This window comes from Pelmatolapia mariae, linkage group LG6, assembly GCF_036321145.2.
Source record: "Pelmatolapia mariae isolate MD_Pm_ZW linkage group LG6, Pm_UMD_F_2, whole genome shotgun sequence".
Classification (NCBI taxonomy): Eukaryota; Metazoa; Chordata; class Actinopteri; order Cichliformes; family Cichlidae; genus Pelmatolapia; species Pelmatolapia mariae.
Window position 1 is genome coordinate 26,207,608 of NC_086232.1, and position 19,027 is coordinate 26,226,634.

The window sequence follows — 19,027 nt, forward strand, 5'->3', positions numbered from 1 at the left end:
GGGGGAAATAGGGTAGAGGCTGGCTTTAGCTTTCATTTCTCTTAGGTAGTATTACCTTAAAATACTTTACTATACTTTTTTTTAAATACATTTTCAATTTAGATACCTTAAGATGAGCCTAAGAGACATCAACACGACACATGCGTCTGATTTCAGTTGAGCATTTCTCGGCTGACAGTTGATGCCCTGCTGAAAGCGCTCTGATGTGATAAGCCCTATTTTTGTGGTGGCACAAAAGCTTGCGCTTCATCGGTTTGGTAATTTCCTGACCTTTAAATGACTTTACTTCGCCGTGCGACCACACTGTGCGCACGTCACACAAACAGGTGTGAGTTCATTCAAATAAGTCAGCGCCGAGTGGGGTGTCTGCATTTTTGGTGGAAAATATGTATAGACGCGCTTGGAAAAGTTATTTGAGAACCACGCTGTTGTGATTTCATCAGCGAGAGCAAATTAAATACGTAGCACCATGACAGAGTATGAAAATATGTATTTATGATTTATGCAAATACATCACCTTAATTAATCGCTCTCCAGACAGTTGAGTCTTTTAAATCACCATAAAAAATGTTTATTTTGTGCAAAGCCGCATGTCAGCATTTATCATTTAAGGTAGTTCTGAGAGATTAGGGCACATCAAAGGCTTCTGCCACGTTTTTATTGTTTGTTTCTGGTATTATTCCACAACTTGAATAAAAACCCACACCATCTGCCTTTGGCTGCAAATTTGATGTGTTGTGTGTTTAGGATGTGCCTTTCGGCACCACCCAGACAATAATAACATTTTTTAATCAGCCTCTTGCTGTTTTCGGTGCTGTTGTCATCATGCATCACTGTAATTGGCACAGCTGTTTCATAGAATAGAGACCTGTGATGTGACTAGCTAAGAGTGAATTTACTAGTAAGTCACTGCTCAGATGAACTCAGAAGCCACGAACTAAAATAGCGGGTGCTTGCCTTGCATGGGGCAAATATCGCATTATCTAATAGAGTTTTTAACACACTTTGCAACTAGCAGGATTAAACCTGGTTTCGAGCCATTTAGAGGACAAGAGCAGTTAAAAGCTCATAGTAGTTAATGGACTTAGAGTTCGCCAGTACACTTTTTAGACACCCAGATGAGTGTAGTGCAGACACCCTTCTCCTATAGCCACATCCACCCCTGCTACAAGTCAATAAAGTCCAATCAATAACCCATCTCCTTATAGCTCTGTCACTGTCTATCGCTCTATCTCAGGTCAGTTTTTCCTCTTCTCAGGCTTATTCTGTCTTAGTTTATTCTGTCTATTTCCTTTATGCCTCTTCTTCCTCTCGCTCTGTAAGGATCTATATTTTGAGTCTTTCTCTCTAATTTGATTCTTCTCCTTGCCAAGTTACTCCCCCCACCCCCACCCCCTTCCCCCAGTCCCTCCCTCCCTTATCCCCTTCTCCTTCTGTGGTACTAACATTTTCTTCTTCTTCTCCTTCTCTAATCTCGTGCATTCATTGCCCACTCAGGTGGCACGCCCATACGAGGTAAGACTGCTGGGAGGACCAACATGACACAGTGGCCTGATTCCTTTTCAACCCCTGGTTCCTACTTGTCTCACAGATCTGAAAAGCAGCCCCGGGTGGGTTAATCAATATGGGGTTTAGTCCAAAAGACTCAAGACTCTGTGACATTGGTAAAACTCATCCAACTGCTTCAGATCTGCAGTAGGTGCAAGAGGAGGAATTGGAGTTGAGCAAGCAACTCATTATACTATGACTGTCACCTCCCCTCTTCTCATCCTTCATCCCCTCTTCACACTTTAATTTTTCCATCTCAGCCTCAGCGTTCACTCTGTAACAAAGAAGTCCATTGCTTCCTTCCTCGTCATGTTGTGATCTCTCTTTTGTACCCATCAGTTTAACCGTTCACATCGACCGTGTTTCCAATCAAACGCATGATATGTTTACAACTTGGTTTTCTTTCTTTGTTGCTTAGTTTGAGGTGAAAAAGCGTACTCACTTCTACCTCTGTTTGTTTGTTTGTTTGTTGCTTTTTAAATTTTTGTGACCTGAATTTCTTTTCTTTTTTTTCTTTTTCTTTTTTTTTTCTCGGAGGTCTTGACCTAAGCTTGGCCTGGCCTCTCCTTCTACCTTGTCTCTATTTGCCCAATCAAACGTCCCAGTTTTGTTTTTCCTCCCAGCTGTTGTTCGCTCAGGCTGAAAAGTCCAGATGGCAAAGACTCAGACACACACTTGCAAACATGAGTGCGCTCACACGCACACATAAATTCTCAAATCTCCACGCAAAACAGACAGAAACACACATACTTTCATGGTTTTTACCCATTACTTTCTCTTTTCTCTCTCATTACCGATAAAAAGCCCCAAACAACCACTTTTTTGATAAAGTTTTTATGGGCGCTTTTTTGCCTTACCACACCATCTTTAAAGAACCTCTGGTTGACTCTTTTTTGACAGTTTTTCTATTTTCAGGGAGCGAGAAAACATCGGTCCCTTCCCAAGGCTTTGCGTATGTCGTTCTTTTTTTTCCCATCTGTTGGCCTTGACGGAGGTCGGTTGATGTCTTTACCTCCTTATTGGGTGTGTTTTAAATTGACATCACACTCCTGATCCCATTGGTGGATCCGAAAGGGTTGGGGAAATCTTATTGCCATGGCAATATCTTTTGTCAGACATTATCCTTGGAAAATGAAACATGATTTGTTGCTTAATGTAACTGCATCTCAATTTTCAGCATTTTTTTTTTCTTCTCAAAATACAGTGACGGATTTCTGCGCATTCTAGCTGTTTGTTTCATTTGCTTTGCATGAAGACCGCATTCTCCGTTTTTGTAGGTTTTGTTTTGGTCTTTTGGGTTGTTTTCTCTTTTTTTCTTTTTTCTTTTTTTCATATTTTCAAATCAGGAAGCTGACCCTTGTTTTGGGCAGATTCTTGCTGAAAGTGGTAGAAACTTGTTAAAGTCGCTCTATAGATTTGGCTCTGTTTGTACCCCTACTTTCCTCAGAATGAGTTCAGCCTGTTTGTTTTCTGAAAATGTCCACAGACTCATTTATTCTTATTCTTTCTGCAGTTTTTTTTTTACCATTTATATGTTAATGTATATACTTACTGTATCAAATTTCCTAATGTCTTCCACTTCTGTGTGATTGCTCTTTCTTCTGTCTGTCTGTCTGTGTGACTCTCTGTCCTCTCTTTATCTTTTGCTCTTCCTCTCCATCCCTCCATGCATCCAGGTGCCCTCCAGATAGAGATGAGTGAGGAGTCAGACCAGGGGAAGTATGAGTGTGTTGCTACCAACAGGGATGGGACACGTTATTCCACCCCAGCTAACCTTTATGTAAGAGGTAAGAGTTTGAACACTTTTTTTATGATGATGCAACGATTCTAATATGTGGATGAGATGAAATTTACACACACGTATCAGTAGATAGACCTATATTAGGAATATTTCTAATTTATTAACATGATACAATGCTTTTAAGTAGACTATATTTTATAGTTTTTAGCTATCGAGCAATGAAACTGGATGGTTTAAGAATGAGCGCTCTTGCGGCTGGCCTAAATGTTTCACTCGAGTCATTTATCTCTTTGCCCTGCCTTCTTAGCCTTTAGACCTCAGAGAAAAACCAAATCATTGTCTGGTTAAAACTTGTATTTCTCTCCAAATCTGACAGGCATCTCACCTCCTCAGGCGCTGTCTTCCCCTCTGCTCCTTCAGCACACGCACGTTCACACGCATACCCACGAAATGTTTGAATCTCGGAGACATTTTTATTCCTGGGGCCTTTTGCTCTGTTGTCTGCCTTCAACCCACCCCTTAAATAAAGGTCTTAAACAGTGGAGCATGTTTTTTTTCTTTTTTTTTTCTGACTCCAACATGGCTCATGGGGATACAAAGCAAACACTGAATTCAAACACATTAGGATACACACCTATGTCATATATAAAATCCACATGCACATACACATAAACACAAACAGCATACAGTCAGTGATGTGTGTCTAACAGTGCTTGCAGGGCCAGGGAAATCTTGCAGAGCTGCTCAGTGAGTGTTTGACAGGCAGTCTATGGAGACAGCTGGCAGAGGAGCCTGCCTTAAACAGGAATGCTTTCACCAACGTTGGCCATGTATGGCCTCCTTTTCTTTCCTGTCCTCCCCTCACACGTTCTTGCCCTTCCTTGCTCGTTCTCTTGTCCTTTCTGTCTTTTGCCACCTTGCAAAGCTCTTTTTGTCTAACATATCCCTCTTTGTCTTGTATTCTCTTTCTGATATTTTGCATTTTCCTGTCTTTTCTCTGCTCCTCCCGCCATGTCATATCTCCCACTGCAGAGCTGCGAGAAGGTTGGTACTGTAACGACCGAGTGGTTCTCTCGAGTCTTTCCTGAGTTGTTGTTTTTTGCCTTTTTTCTTCCATTAAACTGACACTTTCTGTTTTGTGTGGCTCAGCTGTGGGCTGTGTGCAATACTGAAAGTCTAAACCCGCCTGTACATTTTACTCCAGAGTAATATACCATGTGCTGTTTTTCCATGTGAATGCATGTGTGTGTGTGTGTTGTGATTTTTTTCTCCTTTTTTCTGTCTTTTGTGTTCATAAAATTTTAAAATTCACATTAATAAAACATCTTGATATCACATGCACCCTAATGGTAGTGTACCAGACTGTTCAAATGCTTGTACTCTAACTTGAATGTCATAAAACTTTATCTCAGAGCTCAAACCTCCTGATTGTTCTCCACCACTCTGCACAATCATTAAATCGTAATTGTTTCTCTTCTCTTGCCTTCTTTGCCGTTTGGTCCAGTGCGCCGTGTCCCCCCTCGCTTTTCCATTCCTCCGGCGGATAGCGAAATCATGCCAGGAGGGAACGTCAACATCACCTGCGTGGCGGTAGGCTCACCCATGCCATATGTGAAATGGATGCTGGGAGCAGAAGACCTGACGCCAGAGGATGACATGCCCATTGGCCGCAATGTACTAGAACTGACTGACGTACGCCAGTCCAACAATTACACGTGCGTTGCCATGTCAACGCTAGGTGTGATTGAGGCAGTGGCACAGATTATAGTTAAAGGTGAGTAGTGGAAAGGATAGGAACAAAAGAGTTATACACCAACCTTAATCGAGGGTGATTTTGCTTATGACTTTGTAATAAGGCAGAACTGCAGTGCTCTCTCTTTCTCTCTGTTTAACATGTATTTTTATTACAAAAGAATTAAAAAGTAAGACAGTAAAGAAACTTATTTCTATGAGAGCTCCTTTATATACAGATGTTAAAAATATGTATTGAAGAGGAAAGTAATTGAGTGCATCTAATGAACACACTAAAGATGCAGTTATGTACTATATGGAAGCAGACAAATAGTCACTGAATACATTTGAAGCAGATATAAAGACAACTACATGTTTTACAGTTAATTAAAATTAAGAAGAAACTATTATCTTTGAAGCCAGAAAAAAGGTTAGTAACCAAACACTCCTCTCCACCAAGCAGGAGCAAACAATCACAAAAAAAACAATGTCACTAGCTGCAACCTCCAAACACTCACACAGCTCACTAGCTGCAACCACTCACATGGCACTCTGGCGCCAGAGCTCACCTTTCTCTGCCCTTAAATACCTTTAATTGCTGATGTGAGTCAGCTGTACGATAGAAAAAGGTGGCGCCTAAGGCAGGAGAGATGGTAGGACACGCCCACACAGGCAACTTCAGGAGGAGGCCCTGCTAGGGCCGTAACATGGACTTATGACAAAGCATAGATTTAGTTAGATTTGTTTTGTTATGGTTTAGATTGGAAAAGGCTCTTCTTATTGCTGTAACAGCTGTATCAGTGTGAATACTTAATTATTTCAAGAGGGTTAATTTGGTTTCAAATACAACTCTATTCCTTGGGGAGCTGCTTTAAGCAAATGTAAATCAAAAGACAGTGTAGTGATGTGCAAATCTAAACTCAGTATTGAATGAAAAACGTGTTAAATACTGAAGCTGAGATTTTACTGTTGTAGTTACTTTGTGAAGAATGTGCTGATTTTGAATTGAGTACCTGTAACTCTCAGAAAAGTTGGAACAGGGGTAAGAAAGAAAATTTGTGTTTTAAGAAAGTTCTTAGGAATAACGCCTGTTGGAGTATCTTTCAGCTATTTAGGCAAATGGGTAACAGGTAGCTAACGTAATTATATACTGTATGAAAAGAGCATCCATAGAGACTTTTAAAGTCTTTCAGAAGGAAAAATGGGGATTGTCATCACAAAAAAAAAAAAAAATGTTGCAATTTAAAGAGCTTGTGGTAAATCTATGTACTCAAGGGACAAGACCTAGAACAATATTGAATTACTATGATCTTCATGGCCTCAAGTGGCACTACATTAAAAACAGACCTAATGGTTTTGTGAAAATCTCTCTTTGAGCTCAATAACCAATGTTTGTCATGGTTTCTACTGTAAGACTTCACCATGCAATGAATAAATAAACATATACAAAATGTAAAGAAGATCCAGAAAGAGCTGCACGAGTTACACTGTATGAGTTCTGGGCCTGAACTCATGTAAGATTGTAAGACTCAGTCAAAAATTTGAAAATCAAGAACTGCATCCTGTGGGCTACCAGACAACTTGTCATGTCTTACTTCTGTCAGCAAGACAATACCAAGCCATGTCTATACATTAAACTAGCACAGCTTTGCAGTAAAATGCTGTTAAGTGGTCTTAAATTCATTGCGTGTTTCTCTTCAAGAGAAAATATTTAGAGAATTAATTTTAAAAAATATATAAATTACAAAGAAGGCCCTGATCTGCTGAGCAGCTTAAATCCTATCAAGAAACACTGAGAAAACGTTGCTTGGGGCGCTTAAAAAAGAGGTGATGCACTAGAGTGCTAAACATGTCTCTGCCCAGCTGTCTATTACAATAAACAATAAAATATGTCTCATCTTTTTTCCACACTTCAGCTTTGCCAAAGGCTCCTGGCACCCCTGTGGTGACAGAGAGAACTGCAACAAGCATCACTCTCACCTGGGATTCTGGAAACCCTGAACCCGTCTCTTACTATATCATACAGGTATGACAGACTTGTAAGCACGTAAACATTACCTACCTCACAGCGCTATATGTACACAAATTGCTGAGACACGCATAATCCAACCCCAATTCCAAGAAACCTGGGATGTTGCATAAAGTGTACATAAAAACAGTATCCAGTGAATTCCAGATCTCATAACCCAATACTTTCAGAACAATGCACAGAAAGCATATCAAATGTTTGAATTGAGGCATTTTATCATTTTATTAAAAATACAAATTGTGGAACAATTTCGCAATAATGTTCCTCAATGTAAAAGCGTAAAGACTTTGAATATCTCGTTATCTAGAATAAATAATATTGTTAAAGGATTTAGAAAATGTCAAGTTTTCTATGTTCTGTTGTAAATAAAAAATGCTATTTATGAATTATTGCATTCTCTTCATACCCAGAGTCTTAGAGCACTAGGATTTATCAATATAAACTGTTATTATGTTAGTCTCAAGCCTACTTAGTATTAGGGCTGTGCGATATGACAAAAATCTCATATCCCGATATTAAGAAATCTATCGTCGATATAACGATATAAATTGCAAAAATGTAACATTTCCTGTAAATTCTGTGAATCTCGGGCATCTCGACTTGCGTGAAGTGTTTCCAGCTGGGCGTCGTGTACCTGGAGTCGAGTGTTTTAGCTGATGCATGGAACTATACATTTTTAGACATAAGTTGTAACGGCCACTGTTTTCTTTGTAAGTATTTATTACACAGCATGCTGCGGAGAAAAGTCTGTTCTAACGTTTGAGTCTAAGGTTTATTTTTTAGCACCTGGCGGCTCTTTTTTGCTTCTCATCCGTAAATACTCTGCATCTTTCACGTGACTCGTTTTATTTTGAAAAGCCTCAACAGGATCTTGAGCTTTATTGTGAAAGGTTTATGTGGAAAATAAACAAACGGACACGCCGTGGTTTTACCGTCGTTGTTGCTAACGAAAACGCATAAAAAACAAGCGCTTGTCCGTCCGTAGTGTGGTTATATTAAATATAAGAGAAAGAGAGAACTTTAAGAAATTAATATAGCCACTACAGTGACCATCAAAATGATGAAAAAATATTGCCATAAACAGTTTATTTTGCGACACCACGAAACAAACGATAGCGTAAAATGAAACGATAGACGTTTTTCTATCGTCATCCGATATATATCGTTATATCGAACAGCCCTACTTAGTATGGCTGAAAAAGGGAGGAATCCCTGTTTCTCCCAATACTAATAACCTCCCTCGAAGTGTTCAAAGTAAATCTGGTGTCCTGTGAATACTCCCTACTGACAGTGGTAAATTCATAAAAGAGAATGAATTAACAGTACTATGGTTAACAGTAGTATTGAAATACTCAATTTCTAAAATGCAGGACTCCTGCATGAAACATGAATTGCCTCAAATTTCACTCTGTACATTTCAGTGTAAATCTAGATAAGTAAATGCAGTTTACTTATCTACTACATTTTACATAGTTTCAATGTATTTATGTATACAGACAGCGCTGTAGCTGTTCCTCAATACAAAGTTGTTTATTGCAGCTTGAATTCAGTCTGTATTTCTTCTTCTTCCCCTTTTCATCTCTTGTTTCATCTAGCATCGCGCCAAAGGCTCAGAGGACCCCTATAAAGAGATTGATGGCATTGCTACAACACGCTATAGTGTGGGCGGCCTGAGTCCTTACTCTCACTATGACTTTCGGGTGGCAGCTGTCAACACCATTGGTCAGGGCCCCTCCAGCGAGGTGGTGGAGGCTCGCACAGCTGAGCAGGCCCCCTCCTCGCCTCCTCGCCAGGTCAGGATGATGCCTTTATTTGACAAAGTGGAAAGCAGTTTTTACAGTGATAAAAATGTTCTTTCCAAATATGGATCGAGGCTATTTTTGACTCTGAGACAGCCGTTGCTGGAGCTGTCTGTCCATCCTGTTCCATTCTCATAAAAGCTTTGAGGGAATTTCAAATTTAGTACAAGCATACATACTGCAATGATTAGAATTTGTTCAAAGGGCCATATACCAGGATTTATTTCACTAATTATTGCAAACTATGGAATACAAAAATGTGGAATTGGATAAAACATCACAGTGATGACATTTTAGCCAAAAAAAAATCATCATAATTTTCTATAAAATACATGTTTCTTATATTTATATAGGGCTTTAAATCATTTACATTTGGTCAGAGACCAAATTGGTGATCACCTAATTTTCTAAGGCTTCACCTGACATATTATACATTTCACATATATCATTGCATATTACATCTAGAGAGATATGGATGTAATATGCAATTTGACTAGTTAGGCATATAAATAATTTTTTTTATTTCTGGTTCAATATGTGGATGCATTATTTAACCTCTATTTTAATGCATTTCAGAGTCTGCTGTTTTCCGGTGCTGTGGAAAAAGTTTGATTTGATTAGTTTTATTTTTGTTTTATTTTTTGCATATTTGTCATATTTACATGTCTCCAATCATCAAACAACTTTTAATATTACACAAAGATAAGTAAATACAAAATAAAGTTTTTACACAATGATTTCATTTCTTAATGGAAAAACATACCAAACTTCCCAGGTTCTGTATCAAAAAGTAATCAGTCCTCCTTTTTCAATTATTAATTAACTGTGATTAATCATGTTTTTGCAAAGAGTTTAGTTGAACTAGCGACATCCAGACCTGATTACTTCTAGGACTGCTGAATCAAGAAACCCCCTACATATCTGACACATGTCTGACAAAATGAAGTAGGCTAAAAGATTTTTTAAGTAACACATCGTGCCACAATCTACAAACAACTCAATAATAGCTGACAAACAAAGACACTGACATCTATCAGTCTGGAAGATGTTACAAAGCCATTTTTAAGGCTTTAGGACCCCAGTGAACCATGATGTAAACCATTATTTACAAATGGAGAAAACCTGGAACAGTGGTGAACCTTCCCAGGATTGCACAGCCTACCGAAATTACTCCAAGAGTACATCGATGTCTTATCCAGGAGGTCACAAAAGAACCCAGAATAACATCTAAAGAACTGCCAGCTCAATTTTCTCAGTTAAGGTCAGTCTTCAAGATTCAACAATAGGAAAGAGATAGGGGGGGGGGAAAGCATCTATGGAGGAGTTCCAAGGAAAAAACACTGCTGGCCAAAAAGAACACAAACGTTTCCCAGTTGCCAAAAAACATCTTGATGATCTCCAAGACTGTTGGAAAAGTATTCTGTGGACTGATGAGACAAAAGTTGGTTTTTGAAGGCCTGAGTCCTTTTACAGCTGATGTAAAACTAACACAGCATTTCAATAAAAAGAACTTACCAACAGTCAAACATGGTGGTGGTAGTGCGATGGCACTTTCACACTCACGCAATAGTAACATGTCAACCAAAACGTACGCCTTCTATAGTGCAATTACTCTCCGTTTGGCAACCACATAAACTGTCCCCTGTTGCCTGTTAGCAGAATGCAGGTTTAAACTTTCTCCACATTTGTGTCACTTTTGCACTTGTTGGTTAATTTTACTCTTTTTATTTGTAGGTCATAGGTCGGATGCTGAGCGCCACAACAGCAATGATCCACTGGGATGAGCCTGAGGAACCTAATGGACAGGTGGTCGGTTACAGAGTGTACTACACCTCTGACAATTCGCTGCCAGTCAACCAGGTGTGTATTCCTGTGTGCGTGGTTTGGCTTAATGTTATTGTTACTATTTATGCATAACAGATGATAACTTGTGTTGCCAAGATGTATAAGGCATGAGAGTGTATCTGTGTACCTGCTTGCATTCATGCATTGTGTTGTGCACCGGTGTTGTGCAGTGGGAGAAACAGATGGTGCGTGGATCCAGCTTCATCACCATCCAGGATTTGACTCCTAACAAGACTTATTACATCCGAGTACTGGCCTTTACCTCTGTAGGAGATGGCCCCTTGTCCCAGGACCTGCAGATTATAGCCAAAACTGGAGGTAAAATAAGAGAAGCAAATGGCATATAATGGTTAAGATTATGTAGTCTTTGTGTTCTTTTAACAATCCTCTTCCCCTTTAGTTCCTTCTCAACCATTAGATTTTAAGGGTGAGGCAAAGTCTGAGACCAGTATCCTGTTGTCCTGGGTGGCTCCAACAACCCAGGGTGGCCCAGATAACCAGATTACAGGATATGAACTTGTTTACAGACGAGCTGACGACATAGAAGAGGTAAAGAGGGAGAGACAGAAAAATTTGTCACTAAATGGGCTGTTTTCGTAGATTTATAATTTTATACGTATAGTTGTGGTCAGATGTTTACATAAACCCATCATTGGCATGAATGTCATGATATATTTGCGCTTTTAATGATTTCTGTGAACTGTTCAGTTTTCAGGGTGGTATGATTGTACAGAAAATAAAACTTTAATGACTTTAAAAAACATGAATTGAGTGCACAAGTTTGAATTTAATGATTTATTTATTTCTCGAGTCCACACAGGCTCAACAGGGTATGCAAACAGGCTCAATTTGAATCTTGATTCTTTTAATCGTTGGTGATCATGACTGATTACAACTGGTAGTTTCTCTTTGCCCGCATAACAAGGATTAGTTTCACAGCATTTGTTGGATTGACCAATTTTTTAAAACAATGGGAAAATCAAGTAAAGAGCTTCGGATGTGTTGTCACTGCCAAATTCAGGAAGGAGACCCAAACTGTCACCCAAATGGACAAGCCACATGCTTTGTAGAGAAAAGTTTTATGGTCAGGCGAGACAAAGATTGAGCTGTTTGGCCACTATCATAAGAGGTATGTTTGGTTTGATTAAAGGGAAGGCTTTCAAATCAAGAACACATTACCAGCTGTCAAGTATAGCGGTGGTAGCATCATGCTCTGGGGCTGTTTTGCTGCCAGTGGTACTGGTACACTGCAAGAATTGAATGATGAAGAAGGAGGACCTCCAAATTCTTTAACTTCACCTCAAATCAACAGCTAGATGATTGAAACTTGGACACAATTGTGTATTTGAACAGGACAATGATCCCAAACACACATCAAAACTGTTTTTGAAATGTTTGATGTTACATTTTTGGAAGGGCTTCCCAAAGCCCCAACCTCAACTCTTTTGAAAATTTGTGGATCAGCCAGTTCTGTCTCAGGAAACCAACCATTTCAAACAAACTCTGCTAATTCTGCCAGTTCAGCAAACAGTCACTAAAGATGTATGCTGTAAAATCAGTGCACCTGAAAAAATGAAAAGTTGAAAGAAATCATTAAAAGCTCCAAGATACCATGACATCCATGCCCTTAATGAGTGTCCCTAAAATTCTGATCACATTGGTAGGTGGATAGACAATAACAAATTCAAATACGATTGTGTAAAGTGATCATAATTTGATATCATTATTGATCTAGTTATAAAAAGTTAACTCTTGTCTTTTTGTCCCTTCAGAAAAAAGTGAGCTTTGAGCCCGCCACATCCTACCTGCTCAAGAACTTGAAGCCCTTTTCCACCTACACCTTCCAGCTAGCTGCCAAAAGCAAAAATGGAATTGGGGCATATACCAATGAAGTGTCCATTGACACACCACAGACACGTAGGTCTACCTGCACAGACTGCAGCGTGTGAAAGTGTGAAGGCGTTTGTGAGAGCGAAAGAGAAACAAGATCCAATTTTGACAATGCAAATGCAAATACATGTAATGCTAAATCACGTAGGTTTCTCTGCTGCAATTTTAATTACACACATATGTGGCATTGTTGCATTGTCAAAAAGGGGCCATCATGAATAAAGACCTTAGCTGGAGCTGACCTCAGAATTGATATTTCAACAAATATATAAAAGACCAATAATTATTTCAAGAACTTAGCTTTAGTTGATGTATTTTGCATATAGTACTAAGCAATTCTTTTAAGATTGCCAGAAAAACTTCATTTGTTGGCTACCAATCTGAGGTCCGTAAGAGACTCAGTAAAACAAGGTAAGACGAGGTTTGCAGATAGACATGAGAAGTCCAACATGGATCACAGAGGCTTGTAGGCTGTAAGGACAAATTATGGGAAGGTATGTGTGTTTCAAGCTCTAGTCAGTGTTTTTGTCATTCACTCGTTTTCATTAATCAAACATTGCTACCAAACAGAAGTTGACACCCATCATTTCAGTATCTCTGTTCAACCATCTTTTAATTTCTATGGTCATTTTTCAAAAGAGCTTCAGTTCTCCAGAGTTTTGTTTTCATTTTGTGTTTCTTTGTCTTTTGCTCTCTGTCTCTCATCTGCTCAATTTCACCCCCATGGCAAACCTCACTTCTCCATTCACCTCTCCACCCACCAATAACAACTTGTACACACAACCAAATAACATTTACCCAAACAACCCCTACTGTGCCTTCCACAAAACTGGCCAATCAGTTCCTTCAGCACCTCCCCAGGACATCAAATGCACCAGTCCCAGTTCTACCAGCGTCCTGGTAAGTTGGGCACCACCACCTGTGGAGTTTCAGAACGGCATCATTACAGGATACTCCATCCAGTATGCCACTACAGAGGGCAACAAAACATCAAAAAGAATTGATGGAATTTCTCCGGAAAGTTCTCCGTATCTCCTGGAAAACCTAGAGAAATGGACTGAGTACGGCATAACCGTGAGGGCACAGACGGAAGCTGGGGATGGACCAGAAAGTTTACAGCTTCTTATCCGCACTGAGGAAGATGGTATGTTCCCAACAAAAGATACAAATAAAAATAGGATGGTCCTCCCTACTAATAGTCGCTACCTCTAACTTACTAACCAAGCAGCACCCTAAACTAACAGCAAGCTTGTTCTACTGGCCAGTAAACTCATTTATTCTGTTCTTGAGCTGCAATTTAAACGGACAATGCATTTGTGAACCACTGTCAGACCCTCCAGTGAAAACCTCCTCTTTATTTTTCCTTTGTAACCACCAGAATCTGCCAACATACAGAATCTCCTCCTGCAACCCCCCCTCACCACTGCTTTCTCTTGTCAGCAGCAGTCCCCTTTTTTCCTCCAGCAGCTGGCATTATCCTCTTTTATTTTTTTGAACCGGCATCTTTTTTCCTCACCTTTCCCTTTCTTCTAAAAGCCCCTCTTTTTACTGAAAGGAATGCTGAGATTTTCCTGTCCAAAGCTAACAATAACAAGGCTGTCGGTGTACCTCAATCTTTCCTCACCTTGGCTTTTCTCACCAGTAATCTGTCCTACCAAATCATTTCCAGTACCTTTACAATTATTTTTGATACATCTAATGTAAACCAGTGCAGTGTGTCTTATTGTATCTAGAGTAATTTGTTATATTTTTGATTCCAGTACTCTTTGTGCTTGTGGGTGGGTCTGTCAAATAGATAAAGGTGGCTGGAGTTTTTTCCTTCTTTTTGTATATTTTTGCTTTTTGGGGAAAGAAGTGTAGTTCTTGGCAGTACGGGAGAGGTTTTTCTTGATAACAGTATTTTCTCTTTGACTGCCTGCCACTATTTATCTGCCCCTGGCAACAAATCCTTTTCTATCTGCCATTCTTATCTTTTCTACATTTGCTTCTTATCCTCCACTGCTTTTTTCCTCCATGTTTTTCCTCAAGCGCTGTCATTTTTTTACTATTTTGACTTTTTTTCCCTGACATCAGAGCTGTTTTAGACTTTTTGTAGGGTTGTAGTTTTTCACCTTTTTTTAGTTTTTGGCTCTTTTTTTTTTATCTGCCCCTGAAAGCATTTTTTTTTTACTAGAAAGAAAGTTCACTAAAGTGAAGGCCTTTAACTGAGAGGTTTAAATGCCCATCATCTGTGACCCTTGACTTCTATCCAAAAATGCATTTTTAGTTCCAAGTGGTCCTCCGCGAGGGGTGGAGGCAGAAACTGTGAACGCCTCGGCTGTTAGAGTGAAATGGCGAGCCCCTGCACCTGAAAGACAGCACGGTCTGATCCGAGGCTACCAAGTCCATTATGTGAGGATGAACTACGGAGAACCTCAGGGTCAGCCCTTCATCAAGGACATCCTCATAGATGACTCACAGGTAACCTGAGAATATTACCTTAATGGGTAATCTGTAAATAAGTAATCTATAAATGCAATATAAAACATTATGAGATAAATTATATTACATGGTAATGCTGATTGTTAGCATAGTCAGCTCAGCTCAGTTTACCTGGACATATTATACAGATGTCAAAAACCAGATGTGGCCATTAAGACATTAAAGTATCTTATTTCAATTGTGCACACACTATCTGTCATAGAAGGTGTTGTGCTGGAGTTAGGACCCAGATATAGGACAATATAGGCTTTTTATTCAAGTCCAAAATAAATTAACACAAGTTCAGAAACACAAAGAGAACCATAAGAAACACCAAAGAGCGAACAGAAGAGAGGACAGTGAGGACTAACTAGGGACTAGACTCAGATGTGTATAATCAGCACAGGTGAGGACAATCAAGTAGGGAGGAAAAAGAACACAAGAGAGGACCAACTTTTTAAAGTAAAACAGGAAATGTGTAACAACTGTTAGTTTAAAAAAAAAAAAAAGCAGCCACTGAAACATGAAAAAAGAAAAGTCAGTTTGAATGATTAGAGCAAAGAAGGACAACAAGACAGAGGCCAAGGAAGTAACATTAACCCAGCAAAGCAGGAAATGACTAGAAGACTCTGTCAGTGCGCCCCAGGGCAGCTGTGGCTACAATGTAGCTTGCCATCACCAGTGTGTGAATGTGTGTGAATGGGTGAATGACTGAATGTAGTGTAAAGTGCTTTGGGGTCATTAGGGACTAAGTAAAGCGCCATAAAAATGCAGGCCATTTACCATTTACCAAGACAATTAAAACCTAAGACATCAGACTAGGTAGCACTGGTGAGCCACGACATTAATATAGAACTGAAAACACTGAAGAAACTGAACATGTTAGAAAGAAAAACAAATTAAAAAATTTACTCAAATTAAGTATGAACCAAGCACAAAAAAAACTAACACTAGAATAGCAACTTCACAGGTATTCAGAAAACTACACGAGAGCTAGAACTTAAATAATATAGTGAAACTAAAGCTCAGCTTTACTGGAACAATAAAAACAAAACAGGGATCCAATATTACTAGAATAGCAGGAAACAACACTATGACAACAGAAAAATCTAAACAGAAAGTCAAACTCAAAGGACCACAACAGTAACACATAATGCAGCAGTCTGTGTCAACTTTCTATTGGATGAATTAGTGACTATACATTTGCTAAATAAGAAGCTAACTCTCATATCTGTCTGTATAATATCTCATACCTGCAACCAGTACGCTTAGCTTTGCATAAATACGGGAAACAAGCTAGTCCATCTTTGTGCAGGTTGGCGAATGTCAGACTTTTTCTACCCTTTAGAAACCAAAAAAACCTTCAAACCCTCACCACAATTTTAAAGAATCAGCAGTTATAGAGACATCAACTAAAAAGGATCCAAATTAAATTTTGCTCAAATGCACCCTCTATGTTGTCTGTCTAAATCTCTTCACCCAACTGTGGGCTTACTCCTATTTGAGAAGCAGTGTTTTCTCCTGATTGTGCTAAGTCAACAGTCCGCAGCCCGTAGCTAAACACTTAGCGAACAGACGTGAGAACAAAATCATTATTCTCATCACATGTTATGTAAGTCCACTAATGTCCAAGTAGTAATAACAGCTAGTAACTCATGTTATGTGCCAGCAAAAGCAAGCAAATCTCATGTCAGCCAAAGTCCGTCGGTAAAGAAAATACCACAGTGTTAAGTATCGTACTTTGCATCTTTAACATCTAAACTCAACATTAAAAATGCGCTTTTTTTCAGTAAGGGTAAACTATTTTCTGATTCTTACTCTTTCAAGTAAATGGAGCTAGCATTTGTTTCTTCTTCTTTTGTTTTCTGGTAAATGTGAGAATTTTTCCCATCGTAACTCCCAAATAATGTGAACACAGCCTGACTCACAGAATTCCTCAAATAAGATTTTCAATCTGATAAGGTTAAACAGCCTTAATGTGGGTTATTACGTTTTATTTAAATTAAACTGGAGATTTTGTTAAATGCAGATTAAAAAAAGTCCTTTTGACTATTACTCATAATGTGTTTCTCTCTTCTTCTTTTTTTTCCTCCTGCTGCTTCATCATTCAGTGGGAATACGATGACTCAACAGTATATGTGAGTAAACATTTATTTGTGCATATTATTTGATGTTAGAAAAAGAAAAAAAAGTAGATGAGTCATATTTATGAGACTGGAGCTTTAAAATTAAGTCTTTAAACATCGTGCAAGAACACATTTCTATTTCTGTATTGCGTGTTCACCAGGAACACAGAAAAGAGAATATATTTAATAAAGGGACCTAAAAAAACCCCACAGATGACTGATAATATGAGTCATTTTTTGTATCACCAAAATATTCTTGTTATATATACAATTTACACACATACTAAGAAATTAACAAAATATATGTATTTATATGGAGACAAATCAGTTTTTAATGTCTCTGTAGGTAAACGATATTTTGAGTTAAAAAAAATAATTTAAACTCGTATCATTTGGTAGTTTTCCAGGACTTTGGGTTTTGTTTTGATTATCACAAACACTATGACTACTAAAAGTCAAATACAGTGTATGAGAGTATCCGTATATGTCTTGATATTGTTTGTGCAGAAGTGAGCTGAGTAACTGCACAGTCACACTGTCAGGCAAAAAGACTGTACGCTTTTGCTGTACCTCTTTGTATTGCTTTAACCGCACCCTCCTTGAGTCTCTTTTTGTTGAGCAGTGACTGCTCATTATCCCGAGGACACACAAAAATTAGTGGCCTTTTGTCGCTGACAATGCTTTTTGTTGTTCTGCAGGAAGTGGTGCTTGGGGACCTGAAGGCAGATACTGCCTACTCTGTATCAGTAGGGGCTTACACTGCCAAGGGCGATGGCGCTCGCAGCAAACCTGTTACTGTGTGCACCGCCCCGCCATGTAAGTGTGTCTGCACAGACCCAACCATACACAAAGACACAGAGGTTGAAATAAACGACACACGTAGTTGATTGTCTTTGAGAGTTTGGCATCACTAATGATAATTATTGCCCATTGAAATGGTCTCACACCTTGCTGTGCCACAAGAAGCCACGGGTGCTGTATTAATCGTATTGTGCAGTTTTGCTCGAGGTAATGAATAATGTGCTTTGTAATTACCGTCTAATTATCTTTTCATTATTCTCTCCCTCTCTCCTGTTTCTTTCCTTTCCCTCGTAGTGCCCGAGAAGCCCAAATTGCTAGTGAGTGCCACTGACTCAGGTACGGCCCTGCTTCAGTGGTACCCCCCTCCCAGTCCACCCACCCCGCTCCTGGGGTACCGCCTCACCTTCGGCCGCGTTGACGTTCTACCTTTTACAGTGGTTGAGTTTCCCCCCAAGGAAAACCGCTACACTGCCCAGGATATCCACAAGGGTGCTAACTATGTGTTCAGACTGTCAGCCCGCAACAAAATGGGCTATGGAGAAGAGGCTGTAAAAGAGGTGACTACTCCAGAAGACGTCCCGAGTGGATATCCAGAAAATATTATCTCAGAAGAGGCGTCTGCCACCTCGCTTCAGCTGGCGTGGAAAACAGTCCCGCTGATTGAGCAAAATGGGAAAATTTTGAAATACTCAGTGCTATACAAGGATATAAACAGTCGGGGAAACGCTACAGAGGTTGTGGTGCCCACTCAAAGGTCGAGTGTTTTGTTGGAGGGTCTGAGTGCCGATACTGTGTATGATGTCAGGGTGTGTGCGTTCACAGCTGTCGGTCCTGGGCCTTACAGCCCCAGTGTCCAATTTAGGACCCAACGGCTAGACCAAGGTAGGCTCACACTCACATTCTAACAACCCATCTTCACCAGGCTCAGGATGCTAGACACACTTCCAAACAACACATTTGAGAGTAAATCAAGCAAAGTCCCACATGAACACGAGACATCTTGTGGCTGCATCCTAAGTGTCCTTTTTCGTTGTCTTGTCACTGTAGCCTTAGACCC

General features: G+C 39.5%; 1 protein-coding gene across 14 annotated transcripts in view; it reads left to right on the top strand.

Annotated features, from left to right (window-relative positions):
* ptprdb (protein tyrosine phosphatase receptor type Db) overlaps positions 1 to 19,027 on the top strand; it is a 150,675-nt gene that overhangs the window by 104,106 nt on the left and 27,542 nt on the right. For 3 of the 14 annotated variants that reach the window (XM_063476372.1, XM_063476373.1, XM_063476385.1), the window contains 15 exons: positions 1,498 to 1,515; positions 3,225 to 3,335; positions 4,322 to 4,333; positions 4,794 to 5,063; positions 6,937 to 7,046; positions 8,645 to 8,842; positions 10,583 to 10,708; positions 10,864 to 11,011; positions 11,094 to 11,242; positions 12,466 to 12,610; positions 13,425 to 13,727; positions 14,850 to 15,043; positions 17,155 to 17,181; positions 17,868 to 17,985; positions 18,265 to 18,852. In XM_063476372.1, coding sequence (XP_063332442.1) covers positions 1,498 to 1,515; positions 3,225 to 3,335; positions 4,322 to 4,333; positions 4,794 to 5,063; positions 6,937 to 7,046; positions 8,645 to 8,842; positions 10,583 to 10,708; positions 10,864 to 11,011; positions 11,094 to 11,242; positions 12,466 to 12,610; positions 13,425 to 13,727; positions 14,850 to 15,043; positions 17,155 to 17,181; positions 17,868 to 17,985; positions 18,265 to 18,852 — 2,517 coding nt within the window. The remainder of the gene's footprint in view (positions 1 to 1,497; positions 1,516 to 3,224; positions 3,336 to 4,321; positions 4,334 to 4,793; positions 5,064 to 6,936; positions 7,047 to 8,644; positions 8,843 to 10,582; positions 10,709 to 10,863; positions 11,012 to 11,093; positions 11,243 to 12,465; positions 12,611 to 13,424; positions 13,728 to 14,849; positions 15,044 to 17,154; positions 17,182 to 17,867; positions 17,986 to 18,264; positions 18,853 to 19,027) is intronic. The other 11 variants (XM_063476374.1, XM_063476384.1, XM_063476375.1 and 8 more) reach the window with 7 other exon arrangements.